The sequence below is a fragment of the Thalassophryne amazonica genome, chromosome 9 (genome assembly GCF_902500255.1).
Source record: "Thalassophryne amazonica chromosome 9, fThaAma1.1, whole genome shotgun sequence".
In the NCBI taxonomy this organism is placed as follows: Eukaryota; Metazoa; Chordata; class Actinopteri; order Batrachoidiformes; family Batrachoididae; genus Thalassophryne; species Thalassophryne amazonica.
The window spans coordinates 67,497,092-67,519,419 of NC_047111.1; the positions used below are offsets into that span (position 1 = coordinate 67,497,092).

Sequence of the window (22,328 nt, forward strand, 5' to 3'; positions counted from 1 at the left end):
CACACAGTTTCTACAATCACATAAACAGAAGCCAGTAACTCCTTCAGAGTTGTCATGGGTGTCTTGGTGGCTTCTCTCACTCCTCTCCTTTTTTTCATTTTTGGAGAACCACCAACTTCAGACAGAATTGCCATCCAGTACATATGTGTGTATTTCTTAATGATTGAGATAAATGAAGTCCAAGACATAATTCAGTGACTTGTCCAACACCTTACTTGTCTAAAGAAACTGTAAAAGGTATCCATACTTATGCATGGCATTGTTTCGGCTTTTATATTTTGACTGACAGACAGACAAAGAGATGGAAAATATTTTGTTTGGGTAAGCAAAACTATCTGCCAACAGAACAAGCACTGGGTTCTTGAAATAACTGACAAACTCTGATTAAGAAGAAATATCTTACCAGAAAAATGTGAAATATTTGTCTTTATTTGACAATGTTTAATTTACTCGTCTTTTTTTGCAGTGTAATTTCACCACCGCTTGCTTTTATCAGTCGGAGATGTTTGGTGATGTGTGGCACTAATGTTGCACTTTAATGAGTCACATCTGGAATTCAGTGTCCCCCTGTGGTCCCGCCCCCGCTGTGAGTGTCACCTCTGCTGGCCACTGGCACTCACACGGAGCTAACGAGCCCTCAGAATGCTCCAATGCGCGCGCGTTTTGGCGGCGGCACTTTTACGCACACACTCAAGTACCTGAAGTTAAAAGTCCTGCGCGCTGTTCTTGCGCTGAGTGCTGCGCGGAGCGTCCGGGCTGATGGATGCGCACGACTTTCAGCATGTGATTGACTCACAGCGATTTGTGGATTTTTAACTTCAGCGACATTCCAGCAGACTGTTTTTGGATCGCATCCACAATGTTGTGCAAACTTCTCCTCCTGTGGGTTTCTGTCACGGGTCTGGCGTTCGCGCAGTCTGACAGCTCTGGGCTGTTTTACGCACTGAGATCGGAACTGTCCGAGGACGCGATCCTGGTGGCGAATAACGGATTACGCGTGCCTTTCGGGAGATCCGTCTTCATCGATCCTGTTAATGACTTGGTGATTCAGACGCAGCCGGGGGACCAGTGCGCGATCACCGTCCTGGATAACGATCCGCTGGCGCAGAGACCAGGACATCTCTCTCCCAAAAAGTTCCCGTGTGATTTCGGTCCCAATGACGTGACGTACTCGCATTTCGGCGCGAGGAGTCCACCTAAAGACAGAGTCAGACTGCAGCTCAGGTATGACTCGCAAAGCGAAACCGTTATAATCCCCTTCATGATGGAGGTTGAGGTCGTTTTTACGCAGCAGGAGCTCCTCACCAAAAACCTACCTCTACATGTTGCCACTCTCAGAGGAATCAGTAATCGCATTGATGAGAAGATTTTAGAGTTCACTTACGACGGAGTCTGTTATAAATGTGAGGTGACCTCCCTGGTGACAGGAGGAGTGCTCCCTAGATATGGAAGACTTCTTGATGGGGGTAAACTTTCCACAATGATGGACTGTGACGAGTTCACAAAAGCTGACATCCGCTATCAGCACACCTTTGAGCACAAGTCTCCAAACAGGGATTATATCCCCATGGTGGTGGAGCTGCATGATAAGGAAGGAAACTTGGTGAAGCAGGAGTACTTTCATCTCATGGTTCACATCAAAGAAGGAGAAGAAAACAATCCTCCCAAACCCAGCTTTATAGCTATGATGATGATGGAGGTCAGCCAGTTTGTCCTGACCGGAATCACCGCTGAGATGCTCGCAGCTGAGGATTCTGAATCAGACCCGGATGATCTGATTTTCAACATCACCTCCCCTTTGTCTTATGAGGAGGGCTACATCATCAGCACAGATGATAGAAACCTGCCAATCACCTCCTTTTACCAGAGAGACTTACGTGAACTTAAAATAGCCTACAAACCCCCCTCGTTGGATTCAGACACCGACAGGATATTCCAGCTAGAGTTTGAGGTGTTGGACACAGACGGGGCAGCGTCTGACCTCTTTGCTTTCACGATCATCGTGAAGCCGATGAACACTCTGACCCCAGTTGTGACACGGAATACGGGTCAGCTGCTCTACGAAGGTCAGTCTCGGCCGCTCTTCAGCGAGCACAATTTGGAAATCAATGATGAGGACAATCTGTACGCGGTCATCGTGACAGTCATGGATGGGCTGCGCCACGGAGACCTCACGGTACTGGGATCTCGCCAGAAAGCCTTCACGCCGGCAGACCTTGCCACAGGGGTCGTCATGTATCAGCACGATGGCAGCGACACGTACAGCGACAACGTCATCTTCAAGATGACAGATGGGAAAAATGAAGTGAAATTCCTCTTTCCTATAACAATCGTTCCAACAGATGATGAGCCCCCGATAATAAATGCCAACACTGGCCTGGTGGTTTTCAAAAATCAGATGTTGCCCATTTCTCCCCTCATGCTCAGTGCAGTTGATATTGATTCTGAAGATTCTATTATTAAATTTACCATCATCCCGCCTTTTTCTACAATCGGGGTGCTGCTCCTCAGGCAGTCAGACGCTCCTGAGGACCCCTCTTCTTGGAAGTTTAACACTGAGGATGACGTGTATGAGAAGGAGGTGAAATGCTGGATTCAGAAAGATATCACTGACGGGAAGTTGTTTTACAAGCACACAGGCGCTCACAGCACAGACATGGTCATAGATCAGTTTGTGTTCACAGTTCAGGATGATAACATCCCCCCTAATGAGTCAGGACAGAGTGCGTTCATAGTTAGAGTTTTACCTGTAGACAGTGTACCCCCTGAACTGTTCCCTGGCACCACCTTACACATGACCGTCCAGGAGCACAAGGTCACTCGCTTTAGCAAAGAAGCTCTTCGTTACACTGATTTAGATTCAGAAGATCGTGACCTCAAATACACAGTCATCCAGCCTCCAACCAATACAGATGAAAACAACCAGATTATCTTTGGTTCTGTAGTTCTGACCGAAAGTCCCCATTCTGAAGTCACCGAGTTCACACAAGCTCAAATTAATCACCGTAACATCTCTTACTCGCCGCCTAGTGTAGAGCTTCGAATCACAACTCACGTGGTTCAGTTTTGGTTATTCTGTCGAAGACACGGCTGGTAACAGAGCAGAAGGCGTGTTCACTATCTACCTGCAGCCCATCAACAACAAGCCCCCTCAGATCATGAACACAGGCTTGACTGTCTTCAAACATGGGCTGCACGTCATTACTGTCGCCGAGCTCAGCGCCACAGACGTAGACACAGAGAACAAACACATTTCCTTTCGTTTGAGCCAGCCTCCTAAACACGGTCAAATCCAGTTCACGTTCACAGATTTAGAGAGAAACGGGGTGTTCAAACTTGAAGATATCTCAGAGGGGAAGATTTCATATATTCACAGCGGGGATGAGATGACAAGCGATGAATTTCACTTGGATGTCAGCGACGGGATTCACGTTGTAACGGTAACAGTCAAAGTCCTAGTAAAATCTGTCAATGATGAGACTCCGATTGTGAGCCTGCCTGCAGGAACAATTGGGTCGCATATAGATGTGCTAGAAAACGGTCTACGGAAATCACAACTAATGTCATTCAGCGCCATGATGACGACACAGACAACCTCCAGCTAACCTTTATTGTAGAAGATTTTCCAATTATGGGAGAAATCCTGGTCAAGGGGGTGCCTGCAACTCAGTTTACGCAGGCTGACATTATTAATGGTGTGGTTGTGTACGCACACACAGGCAGTGAGATAGGTATGACCTCTCAACATGACAACTTTAATTTAACGCTCACTGACACGTCTGATGATTGGACAGTAGGTGACAATAAGGTCAATGGAATCCAAGTTCGAGTCACTATTCTACCGGTTGACAGCCAGGTCCCTGAAGTCAGAGTTGGACTTCAGTTTAATGTCACTGAAGGGCAGAAATATGCCATTGGCCCTCAGCACTTGAATGCTGATGATAATGACACGCCAGTAGATGATATTCTTTGCACCATTATTGTTCAGCCCACTGCTGGCTATGTAGAAAATATATCACCTGCCCCTGCCTCAGAAAAATCCAGATCTGGAACAGCTATCAGTGCTTTTACCATCAAAGACATCAGCGAGGGAAATATCTACTATGTGCAGAGCATTCACAAAGGAGTAGAGCCAGTGGAGGATAGGTTCATATTTAGGTGTTCAGATGGCATTAATTTCTCCGAAAACCATTTCTTCCCAATAGTTATTATCCTCACGAATGACGAAAAGCCGGAGATTTACACCAGGGAGATAGTTGTGATGGAGGGGATGAATATTGTCATCAACACTCCCATTCTGAACGGGTTCGATGGCGATATTCCACTAGAGGAGTTGACGTTTATCATTTCCAAACCTCCCAAACATGGCACTATTTTAAACCAGCTATCCACCGGCTCTGTTTTGGTGACTAATTTCACTTTAGAGCAGATTAGGGAGGCATTGAGTATTATTTATGAGCACGATGACTCAGAGACCGCAGAGGACAGCTTTGATGTCACCCTCACAGATGGAAAGTATGCAGTGCAGAAAACAGTCATAGTTATGATCATTGCTGTTGACGATGAACCCCCCGAATGAAGATTAATGATGGCTTGGAGGTAGAAGTGGGAGAGACTAAAGAGATCAATGGCAAAGTGCTCAAAGCTACAGATTTAGATTCAGATGATAGTATGTTTGGTGTATATCATCCGGTTGGGGCTGGTCAGGGCTTCCTGCAAAGGAAGAAACCGTCTGGATCTTTGGAGAACATCACGTTAGGAATGAATTTTACACAAGCTGAAATTGATGCAGGGTCTTGTTGTTTATTACCCACAATGGACAAGAAGCGTCTGCGATTAATATCAAAATTTGATGTTACGGACGGTATAAATCCACTAACTGACCGTTACTTTTATATCACTGTGGGCGGTATTGATATGGTCTCTCCTGATGTCAGTAAAGGTGTATCTCTGAAAGAAGGTGGTAGGGTAACTTTGACCACAGATCTTCTCAGCCCTACTGACATCAACAGCGCAGATGGAAACCTGGTTTTCACCATTACCAGGTCTCCTGTCTTAGGCCACTTGGAGTGCACAGACAGTCCTGGGATGCCTATCACCTTTTTCACCCAGCTGCAACTCTCTGGCAGTAAAATCTACTACATCCACACTTCAGATAACAAAGTGAAGATGGACAGTTTTGAATTTGAAATAACAGATGGTTTCAATCCCGTCTTCAGAACGTTCAGAATCTTGATTGTGGATGTGGACAAAAAGAAACCTATTGTGGCATCAAACGGTCTTGTTGTCACAGAAGGACAGACAAAGCTCATCACACCATTTGAGCTCACAGCTGAAGACCAGGATACAGATGAGAGACTGCTAAAATTCACCATCACCCAGCTGCCGCTTCATGGCAAACTTCTCTACAACCAGACCACAGCTGTCACTACCTTCACAAAATGGGACCTCAGTGAAAACCTGATCAGCTACAAACACGATGGTACTAAATCATCAGAGGACTTCCTTTTCCTTGTCATCACTGATGGCACACACACTGACTTAATGTTTTTCCCGGACACTGTGTTTGAGACTCAACATCCTCAAACTGTGGTGATCACCGTAGTGGTGATCAACAATGGCGTCCCACAGATTGTGGTAAATAAAGGTGCTCAAACTTTGAAGATCTTAGCCACAAGTCACCTGGGGTTCCCCATCACCTCCAAAGTACTCAGAGCAGAAGACAGAGATAGCAGCCCATTCTCAGTGGTGTTCCACATCACCACCCAGCCCAAACATGGCTACATCGTTAACCTGCAACAAGGAAACAACTCATCAACATGTTTAGTCAAGGTAAGCCCCAAAACACCTCTACAGGGTTAAAGTCCAGCAGTCATGACCACAGGTGGATTCCATATTTCTATAACAGCAATTTCATCAATTAGTAGTTGAGGTGATGGTGTAAATGAATACAATTCTAAAATGTAAAGGGATGATATTGTGCAAAATCAGTTCTTAATCTCCCATTTACAATTACATGTTGTTGGAGTTTCATGTTTAATGTCCTCCAAGTCCCACAATTCTATATATCTGTGCATGTAGAAATATCATCCTGCAAAAACTTAAATGTAGGCTTGAAACAAATTATTTTAGACATCTGTAACATGCATAATGAAAGTCCATATCTGACTCTCTCTTGTTGTGAGACACTCAGTAAGAAGGACATCAGAAGGTGAAAATTAGGGTGCTGAACGCTTAACTTCTTTCCTTTTAAAGAAGCCATATACAAAACTAACATAGGTTACAAAATGTCTATAATAATAATAAACGATAATAATAATAATTGGTGTTGTTTTACTATGTATGACTTCATCATATAACTTCTGTGTGACTTCATTATGAAGTAATTCATACCAATCAATCACAAATATGAGATACACAAAAATGTGTTTTTGGACCATATTTCCTTGACCTTGACCTTATCTTTTGACCTATATTCCAAAACCCAATGACCTCTTGATATCTATCCAAGTATATTCCCACCAAGTTGATGCGGATAGGCTTCTTGATTGTTGAGGTTACAATAAAAGGTGTTGTTTCTGAAACATGTTTCCGAGACCTATATTCCACTGTCCTTGACCTGATCTAATCACATCTAGATAGCTACCCAAGACAATATCCTGCTTTGTTCTTCACCTGTGCCCAGGTAATAATAATAATAATAATAATAATAACTAGAAGCACTCAGAGAGTGCAAACCTCGGGGTCACTGACGCCATCTACACGCCGTGGAGTCATTGAACCTAAAAAAGTCTAACAGTGATGTTTGCTCAGTAGTAAAAAAGTTTCATCTGCTGTGACTGGATAGCATGTATCCTTAGTGCTTGGCATCACAGTTTATTGCAACTTGTACCTTTCCCAGAAACTACTGTCATCTGAGCACTGATACTGATATTGCATGTGCTTATAGACAAAAACAAATAAGAGACAAAATTCAATTTATTATTCAACTAAACTGATCGTGATCCAGATCACCACTAAAATGTAATCACTTGTTCCTCTTGTCATTTCCGACCACTCCACAAAATTTCATCAAAATCTGTTCAAAACTTTTTGAGTTATCCTGCTGACAAACAGACAGACAGACAAACAAACACGACCGAAAACATAACCTCCTTGGCGGAGGTAATAATAATGTGGCAGTTTCAAATGCACATATGAAGTGATGCACAAAATAAAATACAAGGACAATTAAATACAATACTATAATGTATAAATCACATTCACTGACAAAGAATTAATCAAATAAGAAATACACAAAATGCAAATTAAAATAGATAAGCAGGGGCAGCATGATGGTTTAGTGGTTAGGCACTGTTGCCTCACAGCAAGAAAGTCCTGAGATCGTTTCCCACTTGGGCCTTTCCCACCTGTGTGGAGTTTGCATGTTCTCCCCATGTTCATGAGTGTTCCCTGCGGGTGCTCCAGCTTCCTCCCACTTCCAAAGTCATGCGGGATAAGTCAACTGGAAACTTGACTGCAGGTGTGAATGTTTTTGCCTGTCTGTATGTGGCTCTTTGATACACTGAGGGCCTATTCGGGCGAACCCTGCTTTTTTGCTCAGTTTTCTGTGGGGATAGGCTCCAGCCCCCACCACCCACCACCATGACCCTTAATTGGAATAAGTGTGTGTAGGAAATGAATGACTGAATGAATAAAAGATTAAAAAAAATGTGGTCAGTCAAGAGAAGAAAAGTCTAGTTTTAAAAACCTCAGGGGAACTCACTTGCTCCATTTGGTAAACAGTTCCCAGAATGTCAGTGCACAAACTAAAAATGCTCTATACCTGTTTCCTCTAACCCCCCTTTAAAGCAATAGACCTAAAACACCACGGTTATGTTTTCAGGATAATTTTGTTGTGAAGGATGCATCATCTGCAATATATGTTTTGAAGAGCATCTGATTCAAGTAGTATACAGCTTGTGGAAAAGGTGTATCATATGACCCCTTTAATATGTTACATCGGGTTTGTTCCACCATAAAAAAAAAATCATTAAATTAAAATTTAGAAATTTATAAATAAATAAAATTGCTAACAGGTATATATAATTGTGCAAAGTGTCAAATGTGTTTTTTTTCATGCTTTTAACACCTTCTTCACTATGCTTATTGAAAAATGTAAGGTTATTTTTGGTCATTATTGGAAAAACACAAAGTTCAGTGATGACTGAAATTAGAAAAGATTGGCTAAAATTTTCACACAGCCAAAGGAACATTTGGATATGTGGCGTAATATTCACATGAGTGACAAGTGCTGGCTTGGGAATTTCAATAGTTAATTTGTGCGCCTGATTTCGATGCACCTCGCTCATCAAATTGTAATTAGCAGGCCGATAAAGAGGCTGATGCTTCGTGCAAATGTGTTGTAGATGGTTAGAGATGAATAATTTTTTATTTCTGCATCTCAAGGGGAAATTTTCACATTGGACATTTCTATGGCGCTTCATTAAATGAAGTAAGACACAAGTAGAGGAGGGTGTGAAAAGGTCAGCGTCTCTCGTTTTGGAGACAGGGCGACATTTCAGCCCGCGCACATGCTCTCGTTGACCAGGGCGGTTTGAGGGCGATTTATTGCTGTTTATGCATCTTAAGGACCCATATAAATCTGCCTCATAACTCTCTACACAATTTGTGTAATTGTGCCTCTGTGCACTGCCACAATGGAGTTGAAATAAAACCGTTAAGATGGACTTGTAGTGTTGAGTCTCCAACTTTAATTTAAGAGGTTTAATAAAAAATATCACACTAACTCTTAGGACTATGTATAAATAGCTATAAATGTGTATAAGGACTATTATATTTAATCAAATCATCACTTTTACAGCCAGATTTTATGAAATATATACATACAGAATGATACCATATTGCAAGTTTTTCTGCAGTAGTTCTCAAAAATGAAAATCCCTAAATGGTTAATATGAGCAAGAAGGACACTGGTGATGGAAGCCACCGAGACTATCGTGACACATTTAAAGGAGTTATATGATTTTGTGGCTGTGATTACATAAACTGTGCACTGTACAACTTTTGTCTGTTGCACCACCAGTTACACACCTTCGTGGTAGAGTGAAGTTGTCATGGATGTCTTGGTGGCTTTCCTCAGTAGTCATCTTCTTCTATGGTGATTCAGTTTTTGAGAATTGCCTAGTCCAGACAGATTTAGCACAGAGTGGAATTCTTCAATACAGTGGAGTTCTTAATGATTGACATAAATGAAGTCCAAGATATATTTGGTGACTTGGAAATGTTCATGTATCCATCCCCTTACTTGTTGAAAGAAACTGGTGGTAAAGATGAAAAATTGCATTAACAGCAATCCTTATAATTAGTTTTGCCCATCGACTGTATATATTAAAAGTCAAGTGGCCTCTGTGTACATATATGCATGCGTGTGTGTGTGTGACTTCAATCACGGAGAAACTGTGGAGAGCTGACATTTGCCATTTGGTATGTTTATGTGTTTTGCGTCAAGGATGAACACTGCAAGAATGAAAAGTTGATAGGACTAATCTTTTTGGAGAAAATAGGGATATTAGAGAACAACAGTGACAGTGATAATTAATTCTGGACTCATACACCATTCCAGCAGGGGCAGTAAATCATCTACTCAACAAAAAAATAAACGCAACACTTTTGGTTTTGCTCCCATTTTGTATGAGATGAACTCAATACTCAAAAACCAGTCTAAATCTGTAATAGTGAGCATTTCTCCTTTGCTGAGATAATCCATCCCACCTCACAGTGTGCCATATCAAGATGCTGATTAGACACCATGATTAGTGCACAGGTGGCCTTAGACTGCCCACAATAAAAGGCCACTCTGAAAGGTGCAGTTTATCACACAGCACAATGCCACAGATGTCGCAAGATTTGAGGGAGCGTGCAATTGGCATGCTGACAGCAGGAATGTCAACCAGAGCTGTTGCTCGTGTACTGAATGTTCATTTCTCTACCATAAGCCGTCTCCAAAGTCGTTTCAGAGAATTTGGCAGTACATCCAACCAGCCTCACAACCACAGACCACGTGTAACCACACCAGCCCAAGACCTCCACATCCAGCATGTTCACCTCCAAGATCGTCTGAGACCAGCCACTCGGACAGCTGCTGGAACAATCGGTTTGCATAACCAAAGAATTTCTGCACAAACTGTCAGAAAACCGTCTCAGGGAAGCTCATCTGCATGCTCGTCGTCCTCATCGGGGTCTCGACCTGACTCCAGTGCGTCATCGTAACCGACTTGAGTGGGCAAATGCTCACATTCGCTGGCGTTTGGCACGTTGGAGAGGTGTTCTCTTCACGGATGAATCCCGGTTCACACTGTTCAGGGCAGATGGCAGACAGCGTGTGTGGCGTCGTGTGGGTGAGCGGTTTTCTGATGTCAGTGTTGTGGATCGAGTGGCCCATGGTGGCGTTGGGGTTATGGTATGGGCAGGCGTCTGTTATGGATGAAGAAAACAGGTGTATTTTATTGATGGCATTTTGAATGCACAGAGATACTGTGACGAGATCCTGAGGTCCATTGTTGTGCCATACATCCAAGAACATCACCTCATGTTGCAGCAGGATAATGCACGGCCCCATGTTCCAAGGATCTGTACACAATTCTTGGAAGCTGAAAATGTCCCAGTTCTTGCATGGCCGGCATACTCACCGGACATGTCACCCATTGAGCATGTTTGGGATGCTCTGGACCGGTGTATACGACAGCGTGTACCAGTTCCTGCCAATATCCAGCAACTTCGCACAGCCATTGAAGAGGAGTGGACCAACATTCAACAGGCCACAATTGACAACCTGATCAACTCTATGCGAAGGAGATGTGTTGCACTGCATGAGGCAAATGGTGGTCACACCAGATACTGACTGGTATCCCCCCCCAATAAACAAAACTGCACCTTTCAGAGTGGCCTTTATTGTGGACAGTCTAAGGCACACCTGTGCACTAATCATGGTGTCTAATCAGCATCTTGGTATGGCACACCTGTGAGGTGGCATGGATTATCTCAGCAAAGGAGAAGTGCTCACTATCACAGATTTAGACTGGTTTGTGAACAATATTTGAGGGAAATGGTGATATTGTGTATGTGGAAAAAGTTTTAGATCTTTGAGTTCATCTCATACAAAATGGGAGCAAAACCAAAAGTGTTGTGTTTATATTTTTGTTGAGTGTATATATTAAAAGCTAAGTGGTTTCTGTGTGTACGTAACATTGATCACGGAGAAACTGGGAATAGCTAACATTTGTCATTTGGTATGCTAATGTATTTTGGGTCAAGGATGAACATCGTGAAAACAGAAAGTTGATAAGACTAATATTTGTGGAGAAATTAGGGATATTACCTAACAGTGAACAATGGATGTTGATATCACCATTACAGCAGTCCCTGGTAACCAGACAAGCTCTGAACAAAGGAAATATCTCAACCTTGTTACCTTGTAACACATGACATCAAATGTGCCAAATAATAAATACAATTACACTCAAAACTTTCTCATTTGTATTTCCTGCACTTTCAATTAAAATCATTATAGAAACTTTGCATAATTTATTACACTCTTGAAAAAATGTCAGCTACCTATTTTATAAATACTACCCAATCTACTAGTAGAACCTGTGGATCCCCACAGACAATACGCTAGTTTAGTTATGAACTCTGAAAGTCTGGCCTGTCTATAAAAATGGCTATAATTCAAAGTGGTTAATGTGATATTTTGTTAAACCTCTTGAATTCAATCTGAAAGTCTACACAACAAGCACATCTTGATTGTTTCATTCAAGTTCATTGTGGTGGTGCACAAAAGCAAAAGGACTGTCCAAATACTTATGGCCCTAACTGTATACGAGTCATGCATGTGCACTGCGGACAGCATATCGATGATGACATTTTGGCTAATCGAGGAATGAAGAATCTTGTTTCCTGCTGTGGTGATTAGCCTAAATTCACTAAAATTCACCTGCCACATCTTGACAAAGGCGTCAAAAACTGGTTCATGGGCCGAGGATGCCAATGAAAAAGGAGGTCGTCTGTGTGCAGCAGACAGACACTTTTCACAACTCTGAACAAAATAAAAAAAGGTTGCAGATGAGAGGAAAGTGCACTTGAGAATGAGGGAGCAGATGGAGAGCGTAAAGTGGAACAAAGTGCAAAGGAGGCAAAAGAGAGGTGGCGTGTGGCGAAATAAAGAATGAGGGTGAGACACAGTGAGCAAGAGAGCAAATACGCTCGTCAGACGAATCAGTCAAGTGAAAGAGACAATCCTTCAGTCTTTATTTACTTATCCTTTTTTCCAGGGCACATCCCCTGAGGCAGTCTCCTTAAATATTTGATGAACGTTGCGTCCCCTAGATCACCGTGTTGACTTTATATTCACATGGTCCTCCATGTCAAGGTAGTGGTGTATCCAAAATGTCAAAACACACATGGGAAAATTGACAATGTGCAATTTCATCATGATGGTTCACATGCTCTGGTTCATGGTAGAATAGACCAAGGAGTGGCAGTGATGGTGAGGAGTCAGGGGTTTATACTTTCATGAGCCTCCTTCTGCTGACATCTATTATTGAAGGATGTGGTTCACGGGGGCCAAGCCCTTTCGCAGCTTTGATGACTTTCTTCCACTGTAATCGGTGCTTCTGGAGAATAGTAGAAACGTGCAGTCTTGAATTTCACAGACATAAAGAAAGCAGGTGTGTAAGTGCTACAGTCCTGTTTTTAACATTCTCACATCGTCCGTCATTAAAAGATCCACAGTCGTCCGCTTTTCCGGGGTTTAGACGCCGAAGTTACGACCGGCCATTCGGGAGTCAAACCTTTAATGCAGATTCAGCTTCAGTTGTCTCAGATTTTCGGCCACAGCCTTATCGTGGCGGCTTAAGGCTGCGTGACTTTCAGATTGCTTTCTGTGGTAGAAAATTGCTCATGCTGAGAACTGATAAGGAAGTGAATCAGTGTGACAGGGGAAACCTGCTGTTACTGCAGCTGATACAGGGCCGGTGCCGGACCAGCAACATCCTTCAACAAAGCCTCGACACAGGGAGGTGGGAGAGGGTGTCATAACGCAACTTCAAAGTGCGTTTGAGGCTCTTTGTGCTGCCAGCATGAAATTTCACATGAAAGCTTTTCTCTTAAAATGCAAATTGATACATAAATATATAGGTTTCTTTTGTTGTTTGTTTGTCTTTGGCACTGAGGACAGATTTCATGGAAGTGCACATGTTACAAAAGTCTTCTTAACTCATTTATTGGATCAAGTCAAGTCAACTCTGGGAGCGTAATATCTAGTGCCGCATGTAGCCGCATCCACCACACCACAGTTTGTCCCCACCGCTCAAACATAACCATCTCTGCCACAGCCAGGTGACACGTGACACCCCCTTAGCCTGCTCTGATTGCTAGTGTCCTCAACACTGAGATACGTGCATGCTGGATCATTCACAGAGAAATGCACCACGTGGCCAGAGTTCTGATGCTGAGCTGATGTTCCCTCACCACAGGATAGGTGATGGTCTAGTGGTTAAGCAGTGCGCTTCAGACCAGAGGATCCTCGGTTCAAACCCCCGTCTGGCGAACAATCACTACGGACCCTTGGGCAAAGTCCCTAATCCCCAAGTTGCTCCTGGTGTGTAGTGAGCACCTTGCATGGCAGCAGCTTGACATCGGTGTGTGAGTGTGTCTGTGTGAATGGGTGAATGTGAGGCATCATTGTAACATGCTTTGAATAGAGCTGAAACAACTAATCGAGTTAATCGATTAAAATCGATTATTAAAATAGTTGTCAACTAATTTAGTCATCAATTAGTTGCTAAATAACTGTGTTACCGCAAATGTTTCATTTCTTCCATATAATCAACCGAGCTTTGCTTTGAATCTTGAACCAATGGAGTGCTTCGAGCTGCTGCTTCGTTGGTTTCATTTGTTTTATTTCGCTTTATCTTAATTTTTCTCCACTAAAACCCTAAAGAGCATATGTCTGTGAGGAATATTTACCTTTTTTATGTTAAACTGACCTGTTATGGTCTTCTGAAACAGTTAATAGATGTATTTTATGCTAACGCGTTAGTATGTGTATGGCGTTTTCAGTATTAAAATTAGCATTACGCTGCTGGCATTTCAGCATGTTTGTGCATTTGCTTTCTGTATAATAATTAATGGGTCAGCGTTTGTTGTCGTAAAAGAGTCAAATGTATGTTTTGATTTAGGTTTTATGGTTAACTGGTTATGCTAATTGCTCATTTGCAGCAACAAAAATACCTCTTTTTTCACCATATATTTTATAACATTTATATGTTTATTTTATTTTATTTTATTTATATGTTTATGTTTATTTATTTATATGTTTCAGTGTTTTTTTTTTTTTTTTTTGTTTTAACTCAATCTCATGACTATACAGTAAGACAGGAAGCACCAGTATCCTAAAGACTTGGACCTTCATTCTCTTGCATCACCAAACGCCTCTGCCCAGTGTCCTCTGATCTCAGAGACTGAGAATCCAGAGACAGAAATGTCACTGCTGAGATAATGTTTCTACAAGTTTCACATGTTTTGCCACATACAGACACACTTGTCATGGCCGAATCCAGACAGTCATTGAAAGACTGGACCTTAGTCTTAATCCTGGACAATTGCAATCCCAGACACTCTAACTCTTCACTGAACCCCCCAAGGGGATGCAATCAGGATTTCCACTGATTTCGCAAAGATCACAGCAAAGTATTTGTTTACCATCATGATTTGGCTTTTTTGTGTTCCGCTTTCACGGACGTTAAAAAGCCCCGCTGTTTCAGCTCGTCTTTGACCGTTGTTTATCTCCACGTCACACCGCCCTGCAGACTGAACCCAACTGATCTGAACTAATGTTTGTCTTTCAGCCGATGTCAACGATCTGAACATCTGCTATGTGTTACGGAGCGAAGAAAATGCCACAGCTGACCTCTTCCATTTTTCTGTGGAGGATGATGGTAAGGTGCCGCCTTTTTATCATTGCATTTACAGTTCCGCCTCCTGCCCTTCAAACAGAATAACTTCACCATAATTGAAGACATAGGTGTTGAATGTATGTTGCCAAACGGTATTTCAGCCTAATGTTGAGAGAGACACGGTTCACGTGAAGTTCAAAGCTGTCATCTTTTGGTTATAGCTCTGACCTTTAGAGTCGCTCATGTGATCAGAGGCGATAATTCTTTTCTTGCTGCATTTCTGGATCTCGAGCTGTCAGAATTCAGTGAAATGCTCGTTAGTCAGAGCTCATGATGTTGAGCTCAGCAGACAACCTGCATTTCAGCTGTCAAATGCATTTTGGTGCAGAGTGAAGTTTACTATTTTAAAACAATCATGACAAGTATTTAAAAAGGTTGATGATTTGTATTCATCCCTAATGATGGATTAAGTGGATGTTATTCCTCTGTTATGTCCATAGACTACATGTACTAGACAAAGCGTATGTGACATCACCCATAGATCTTCTAAAAAGATGGCTTAAAATGTCACATGCCTGACTCACTCTGCCTAAGTCCCAGCCAACCCAGGAATGGGTAAAGAGGTGAAGCATGGACTAGGAAAGCGTGACGAATGAATCCTGAACATGCACCCCTTCTCGTACTGGCCGAACAAGCTAAAGCTAACAGGCTAATCTTGTTTGTGGTGTATGATTAACACATTTTTAGTGGTGGTTTTCATTACAGGTGGCTTTGGTACAGGTAGTAAAAATAATGACCAGAATATTGCCTCAGTAACAATGAAGTACTAGTGGACCTAACGCCACCAGCTATTGACACCTGCTAATTAGTGCTACTGGCACAAATACAGTGGTGGGCACAGTTCCGATAACCGATAATTGTCAAAGATAAAGTTCTCATTATCGGATTATCTTTTCAGATAACTCTGAAAACCATTATCGGACTAATTATCTTCCAATAATTTTTAGTCCGTTAATGTGGTAAACAAAGGTGAATAAATGTGTAGTTCTACCCTCTGCAAACAGAGAGCTGCTTCTAGAAGAAACTGCTCTATCCTTTACAGACAAATGCAAACTGGCTACACAACAACAACAAAAACTCATTTCTTTTAACCCCATACTGATACGCGACCAATATCACCCAAGCCATACATTTTAAATTTATGGTTCAAATTTTAACCAAACTTATTTTGGACAAGTTATTTAAATTAATGTCACTTCTGAAGTTTTATGAAGTGAAAATATCAGATATATGTTTTAGTTTTAAAGTAATATGCTAATTTTTAAGGTTTTAGTGCGGGCATAATGTGTCCAGGTGCATTATGGGTGATAGGGTAATCTCAGTACGTTCACGACAGGAGAATGCGTTTGTCACACTCTGATCAGGACAACAGCATTAAACTCTAGTGCCTAAAATGTTCAGGAATATATTCTCTGGGTTTATAGACGTTATTGTGTTTGCTTTTCCACGCATCTTAAACGTAGCAAGTAGCAACACAGATTATCTTGAATTTTGTGTTTGCAAGTATTCAAGGTCTCTACTGCCATCTACTGGCCAGTAGTGTTCATGGCAGTATTCAGACTGAAGCTGGGCAGACACTGTACCAGAGAACCGCATGGTGTAAAAGTTCAGAGCGCCCCATTTATGTTCTCACACACATTGTACGTTCAAAACCACACGTCAGACTCGTGTTTCCAGAAGCAAAACGTAAACAGAAGCTTTTATTTCAAACTTAATTTACAAAAACTCTCGATGGGAGACATCAAAGTTTAAAAACAAAACAAAACACACAAACAAACAAACAACAACAAAAAAAAAACATTACAAGACAGGTTTGTGGTGTTTGCACAGGCACAGTGCAAGAGGTCATGAGATGTTAAACGCAGCTTGTTACTCCATGTATACTAAATGATGCAGGACACGCGATTAACCTGAAACTCGGTGCGATCCAAAAAATTCTCGCACAAATGAAAAATCAGCTGAAAAAGGGCCAAATTCGCACTGGCACCAGTAGATCATGGCAGTGTTCTATTTATTTTGACACCGGTTATATCATACAGTTATCTAATTACAACTTGGCTTTTTTTTGAAAATGCTTTTTTTTTTACAAATAAAAAATTGCATATTTTACAAAAGCACATTTATCTGTAAACACGAGCATATGACACACGTCACATTAATGTGTTGGTTTACATAGAATGAATCAACCAATCAGTGAACACTGGCACATTTTACCCAGAATGCCATCTGTCTGTGTTTGTTACAAAACTTCAGAATTAGTGCATTATTCAACATTAAAAGATATATGTTATATCTTAACTTTGCAAAAATGACAGAATTGACATTAATGTAGTTATTCTATCAGTATTCATTTTTTTTTTTACACCAAACCATAACTCAGCACTGCTTTATTTTCCAAGACCTCGGCCTGACGGCAGTGCTGTGTTTAGGTAGAGAATTAAGCTTTGTGGTTCCTCTCAGTTGCTTTTGTGCTTGAAGCCATGTAGTAAACTGAAGCTTCCTGCAGGTTGCTCAAAGCCACTTGCAAAAGCCAAGCCAAGTCAAGTTGTGATTAGGCAACCGTTTGATATAACCAGTGTCAAAATGCATAGAGCACACTGTCATGTACTGGCGCCCAGACGCTCAGACCCTAATCCATAATCCTTTGCACGCCAGAGAGTTGCTACAGTTTAAACAGCACAGAAAGAAAACACATGACGACAATTGTAAATGAACATTATACAGCCAAAATGTACATTTTTATTTCTTTTTATCAGCTGCAGCAAGAGGCTGCAGCAACTCTCTGGCACGCAAAGGATTATGGGATAGCTCAATACTTAGGGCGAATACTGCCATGAACACTACTGGCCAGGAGATGGCAGTAGAGACCCTGAAAACTTGCTAAAACATATATTCCAAATAAATAATTTGTGTGTGCTACATTTAATCTGCATGGAATGTAACAAATGCAAACTGAATTACAGGCATCTTATACATATTACTCTGGAACAAAGACGACAAACAGTGTTGTAAAGGACAATAACCAGGACGTTATAGAGCAAACAGGAAGCGATTGCAGCTCAGTCATTCCAGTTGAAAATAATGGAGAAGCAACCTGAGCTTCTTCTGGCATTTTTACATGTAACAAACACAATAACAATGTCTATAATCCCAGAGAATATATTCACGAGAGTTTTAGGCACAATATACAAAGGGTTTAATGCTGTTGTCCATGTGGAGCCTGATCAGAGCGTCTCAAATGCATTTCTCCTGTTGTGAACTTTTACGATACCCATAATGCACTGCGCACACACCATGTCCACACTAAAACCTTTAAAATTAGTGCAATACTTTAAAACTAAAACATATAGCTGATATTTTCACTTTATAAAACTTCAGACGTGACGTTAATTTGAATAACTTGTCCAGAATTAGTTTGGTTAAAATTTTAACCATAAGTTAAAACTGTATGCCTATGGATGACTTGGGTAATATTGCTGGCTAGTTAGTCAAGAGAACCCCCCCATGTTTTGTTTCTTTTCTGTGACCAGTTCTTCTAATTGTAGAGGATAGAACTGTATCTCTGCTACAAAACATTTAACAGGTAGGCTCTAAAATCTTTAATATCAGACTTCAAAAATGTTTGATAACTGTTAAAGTTTTATTCACTAAGCCTGCAATAATATGTTAGTGGTCTAAAAGTTATCGGACCAAAATTTATCAGAAGATAATGGGTCTGCTGATGGTTTTCAAAGTTATCTGAAAAGCTAATCTGAAAATGAAAACATTAGCTTTGATAATTAGCGGTTAGCGGCTTAGTGGAACTGTGCCCACCACTGATTATGACACCCACCAAGGTGACAGAGAACTTTAAAAGTGTCACGCCATTGTGTGGCCACAGAGTTACGGAGTTGTAGATTTAATGTACCACTCCACAGTGGAATTAGAAAAAATAGTCACTCAAACAAATGTAATTCTTTTTCATGCACATAATGCCCAGTGTTTATTTAAGGCAGGCATTTATTTTTTCAGACAAAGTTTTGACCCAGTCAATAAATGAGGCATTCAAGGTCAGGGGTTTAATCAAGGAAACCCGGTACGTGATAGTACAATATCATAGAACACCATTTGGAATAACCAACCTGCCAATTATTACCCAGCAAAAAAGGAAAGGTTCTCCGCACCTCTGCCAAGCACAACAATCTGGTGCAACCAGGTCAGGATGAAACTTGAGGGAAAAAAAAAAAAAGAGGACTCTGATGAAGATGTAACTTTACATCGAAATGTTAGTCCATCCTTTGTTTTGCACCTTTAATACATTTTTTTGCACAGATATCTGTGTTGCGCCAGTGTTCCTTTTTTTTTCATCAATTATTACCATTTTGTTGACTCAGATTTACTCCATGCACAATAAAAAAATGCATATCACCAACCACACTATACGAGGTCTATTAGAAAAGTATCCGACCTTATTATTTTTTCAAAAACCATATGGATTTGAATCACGTGTGATTACATCAGACATGCTTGAACCCTCATGGGCATGCGAGAGTTTTTTCACGCCTGTCGGTTACGTCATTCGCCTGTGGGCAGTCTTTGAGTGAGGAGTCGTCCACCCGCTCGTCGATTTTTTTCATTGTTTATGAATGGCTCAGAGACTGTTGCTTTGTTTGATAAAAATTTTTTCAAAACTGTAAGGCACAACTGAGTGGACACCATTCAATAAATTCAGCTGGTTTTCGGTAAAAATTTTAACGGCTGATGAGAGATTTTGGTCTGGTAGTGTCGCTTTAAGGACGGTCCACGGCTCCTGACGGCGATCTGCGCTTCGAGGCGGCAGCGTCTCGCCGTTTCAAGTTGAAAACTTCCACATTTCAGGCTCTGTTGACGCAGTAAGTCGTCAGAGAACAGAGAACTTTCAGAAGAAGTCGGCATGAGGAGTTTATTCGGACATTCCATTGTTAACGGTCATTTTGTAATGAAAGAACGTGCGGGCAGAGTCGCATGTCGGGCTGGACCCCACCGCGGGGGGTCGCGACAGGAAAAACACCTCCGTTGGAAATCTTAACGGGCAAGTTGGAACATGCCCAAGCTGTTAAACAATTTCTCAGTTACTCACTTGTTGAAAGCCATTAAAAGCCGCCTGAATTCTACAAATGGTTTTCAACACGGAGGTGTTTTTCCTGTCGCGGCGCACACAGATTTGCCGAGTCGTCACGGAAACAACTCGGCGAATTTGCGCGTATGTCTTTCATTAAAAAAATGTCCTTAAACAGTGGAATGTCCGCATAAATTCCTCATGCCGGCCTCTTCTGAATCTTCTCTGTTCTCTCACGATGTCCTGGGTGAATTAAGCCTTAAATTAGGATGTTTTCAGCTCGAAACAGGCCAATGACAGCGCCTGGAAGCGCTGCAGGACGTCCCGCTCCGTGGGAAGTCCTTACACTGACAGAAACACCCCATAATCTCTCATCAGCCGTTAAACTTTTCACAGAAAACCAGCTTAATTTCTCGAATAGTGTCCACTCGGATATTCCTCACAGGTCTAGAAAAAATTTTGATAAAGCAACGTGCGCCGTCTCGAGCAGTGTGTGAAACAAAGGAATTCAGCCGAGAGGGCGGGACCACATCTCACTCAAGGCCTGCCCACAGGGAAATGACGTCACCGACACGCGTGAAAAAACTCACGCATGCGCACGAGGGTTCAAGCATGATTGGTGTAATCGCATGTCATTCAAATCCATATAGTTAAAAAAATAAAATAAAAGGGTCGGTTTATTATCTAAGAGACCTCATATATCAGTAACCCGTCATGTTTCATTCTGCATCAGTGCCATGGAGACGTGCTGTACCTCACGTGTGTCACTTGAAGACTGAGTCACTCAGTGCTTTACATCCAGTAGAGGTGGGCGGATCGATCCTAATATTGATACCAATGCTGGTATTGATATTGAACGATCCTTGTGTAAAAAGATCGATACTCAAGCTTTTTTTCTCTCCCGTACGCACTGACTGCTGCGCACACAGATTCATCAAAGTCTACTCTCTGTCTGTAAGACCAGCGCTGTATCACATAACACGGAGCAGCGCACCCTTGTATTGTGGTTGTCAGCCCTCTACCTCAGTAGATTTTGTTTTAAGTTGTGTTGAGTGATATTTTTTAAACAAAAATGTTGATTGTGATAATAAAAGTATTTTGTTGTCATGTACAATGTTTGGGGAAATTCTATCCTAGGTCTTTTGGATCCTTTTGATCTGTGAAGCTTAAATATGAAAAGGATCGGTATCGATATTTGCGATACGGGGCTTGTATTTACTTGGTATCGGATCAATACCAAAATTCCCGGTATCGCCCACCTCTAACATCCAGTACAGACTATAGCTTATTGTGATATATGCTTTGTTTTTGAAACATGTGAAAGTAGTAATAGGAATGATAATAGCAGCTGAAATTGTGGCTGGTTTATTTTAAGGTGTTAAAGCTGCTGAGCTTGAAGCTTCATCTGTTGGACCTTCAGACTTCAGACAACTTTATTGATCCCAAAAAAGGGCAATTACGTTTACACTCCAATTACCTCAGACAAGATACAGCAATTAATCCACAATTATTACTTGTTTACCGTAATAATGGCACACATCAAAATTAAAGACAACACATATACATTTGACATTGTTTATGTGCACTGAACTTGAAGTAGTCCATCTTCCGAATTGAGGCAAAGTGGGTGAAGGCCGCAGCAGGAGGGGCCCGTGCCGCCCAGCCTGGGGGGCTGGGGGGGGGGGGGGGGGTGAGAAGGGGAGGCGAATTCCTTCACCTAGGCTGTAGATCCTTCTGGGGGAAGAGCAGGGAATTTGGCCTTCAGGAGCCGACAAGGCTGCCATGTTGATGTTTCTCGGAGAGATACAGAATTCTATTTACTGCACCCCTGACCGTCGAGAGTCCAAATTTATGAAGAATATTCTCTGGTCCTCAGCAGTACAATTCCTTTGCAATGCAGTGATTTGTTCCGAGATTGAATCCATTTTGCGTTTGAGTTCAAGAGTTCACGCAGTCTGAGATTACACAGCATTGCCCAACTCATTAATTATGACAGACTGATGAGGGGACAAAATTCTGGAAGCAGCCGTCTTGCTAATATTCCTGTGGGTTAGGGCAGCGCACAAACCAATCAGCACCAAACCTCCCACCATAAAGTGAATACGAATGAATCCTCAACGTCTTCCACAGAGAGTGGAGCCACATGTCACACTCCATTCTCTCATCCGTTGAGAGCAAAGCCCGCTGGGTAGGTTCCATCCGGGCATGCAGGGTCCCCAAACCCTGATCTCCTT

General features: G+C 41.9%; 1 protein-coding gene across 1 annotated transcript in view; it reads left to right on the forward strand.

Moving 5' to 3' along the window:
- Positions 1-552: 552 nt before the first annotated feature.
- Positions 553-22,328, forward strand: part of frem2a (FRAS1 related extracellular matrix 2a) — a 301,376-nt gene continuing 279,600 nt past the window's right edge. Inside the window, 6 exon segments of the mRNA XM_034178287.1 lie at positions 553-3,064; positions 3,066-3,540; positions 3,543-4,562; positions 4,565-5,809; positions 5,812-5,832; positions 14,910-14,999. Coding sequence (XP_034034178.1) covers positions 860-3,064; positions 3,066-3,540; positions 3,543-4,562; positions 4,565-5,809; positions 5,812-5,832; positions 14,910-14,999 — 5,056 coding nt within the window. The 5' untranslated portion in view covers positions 553-859.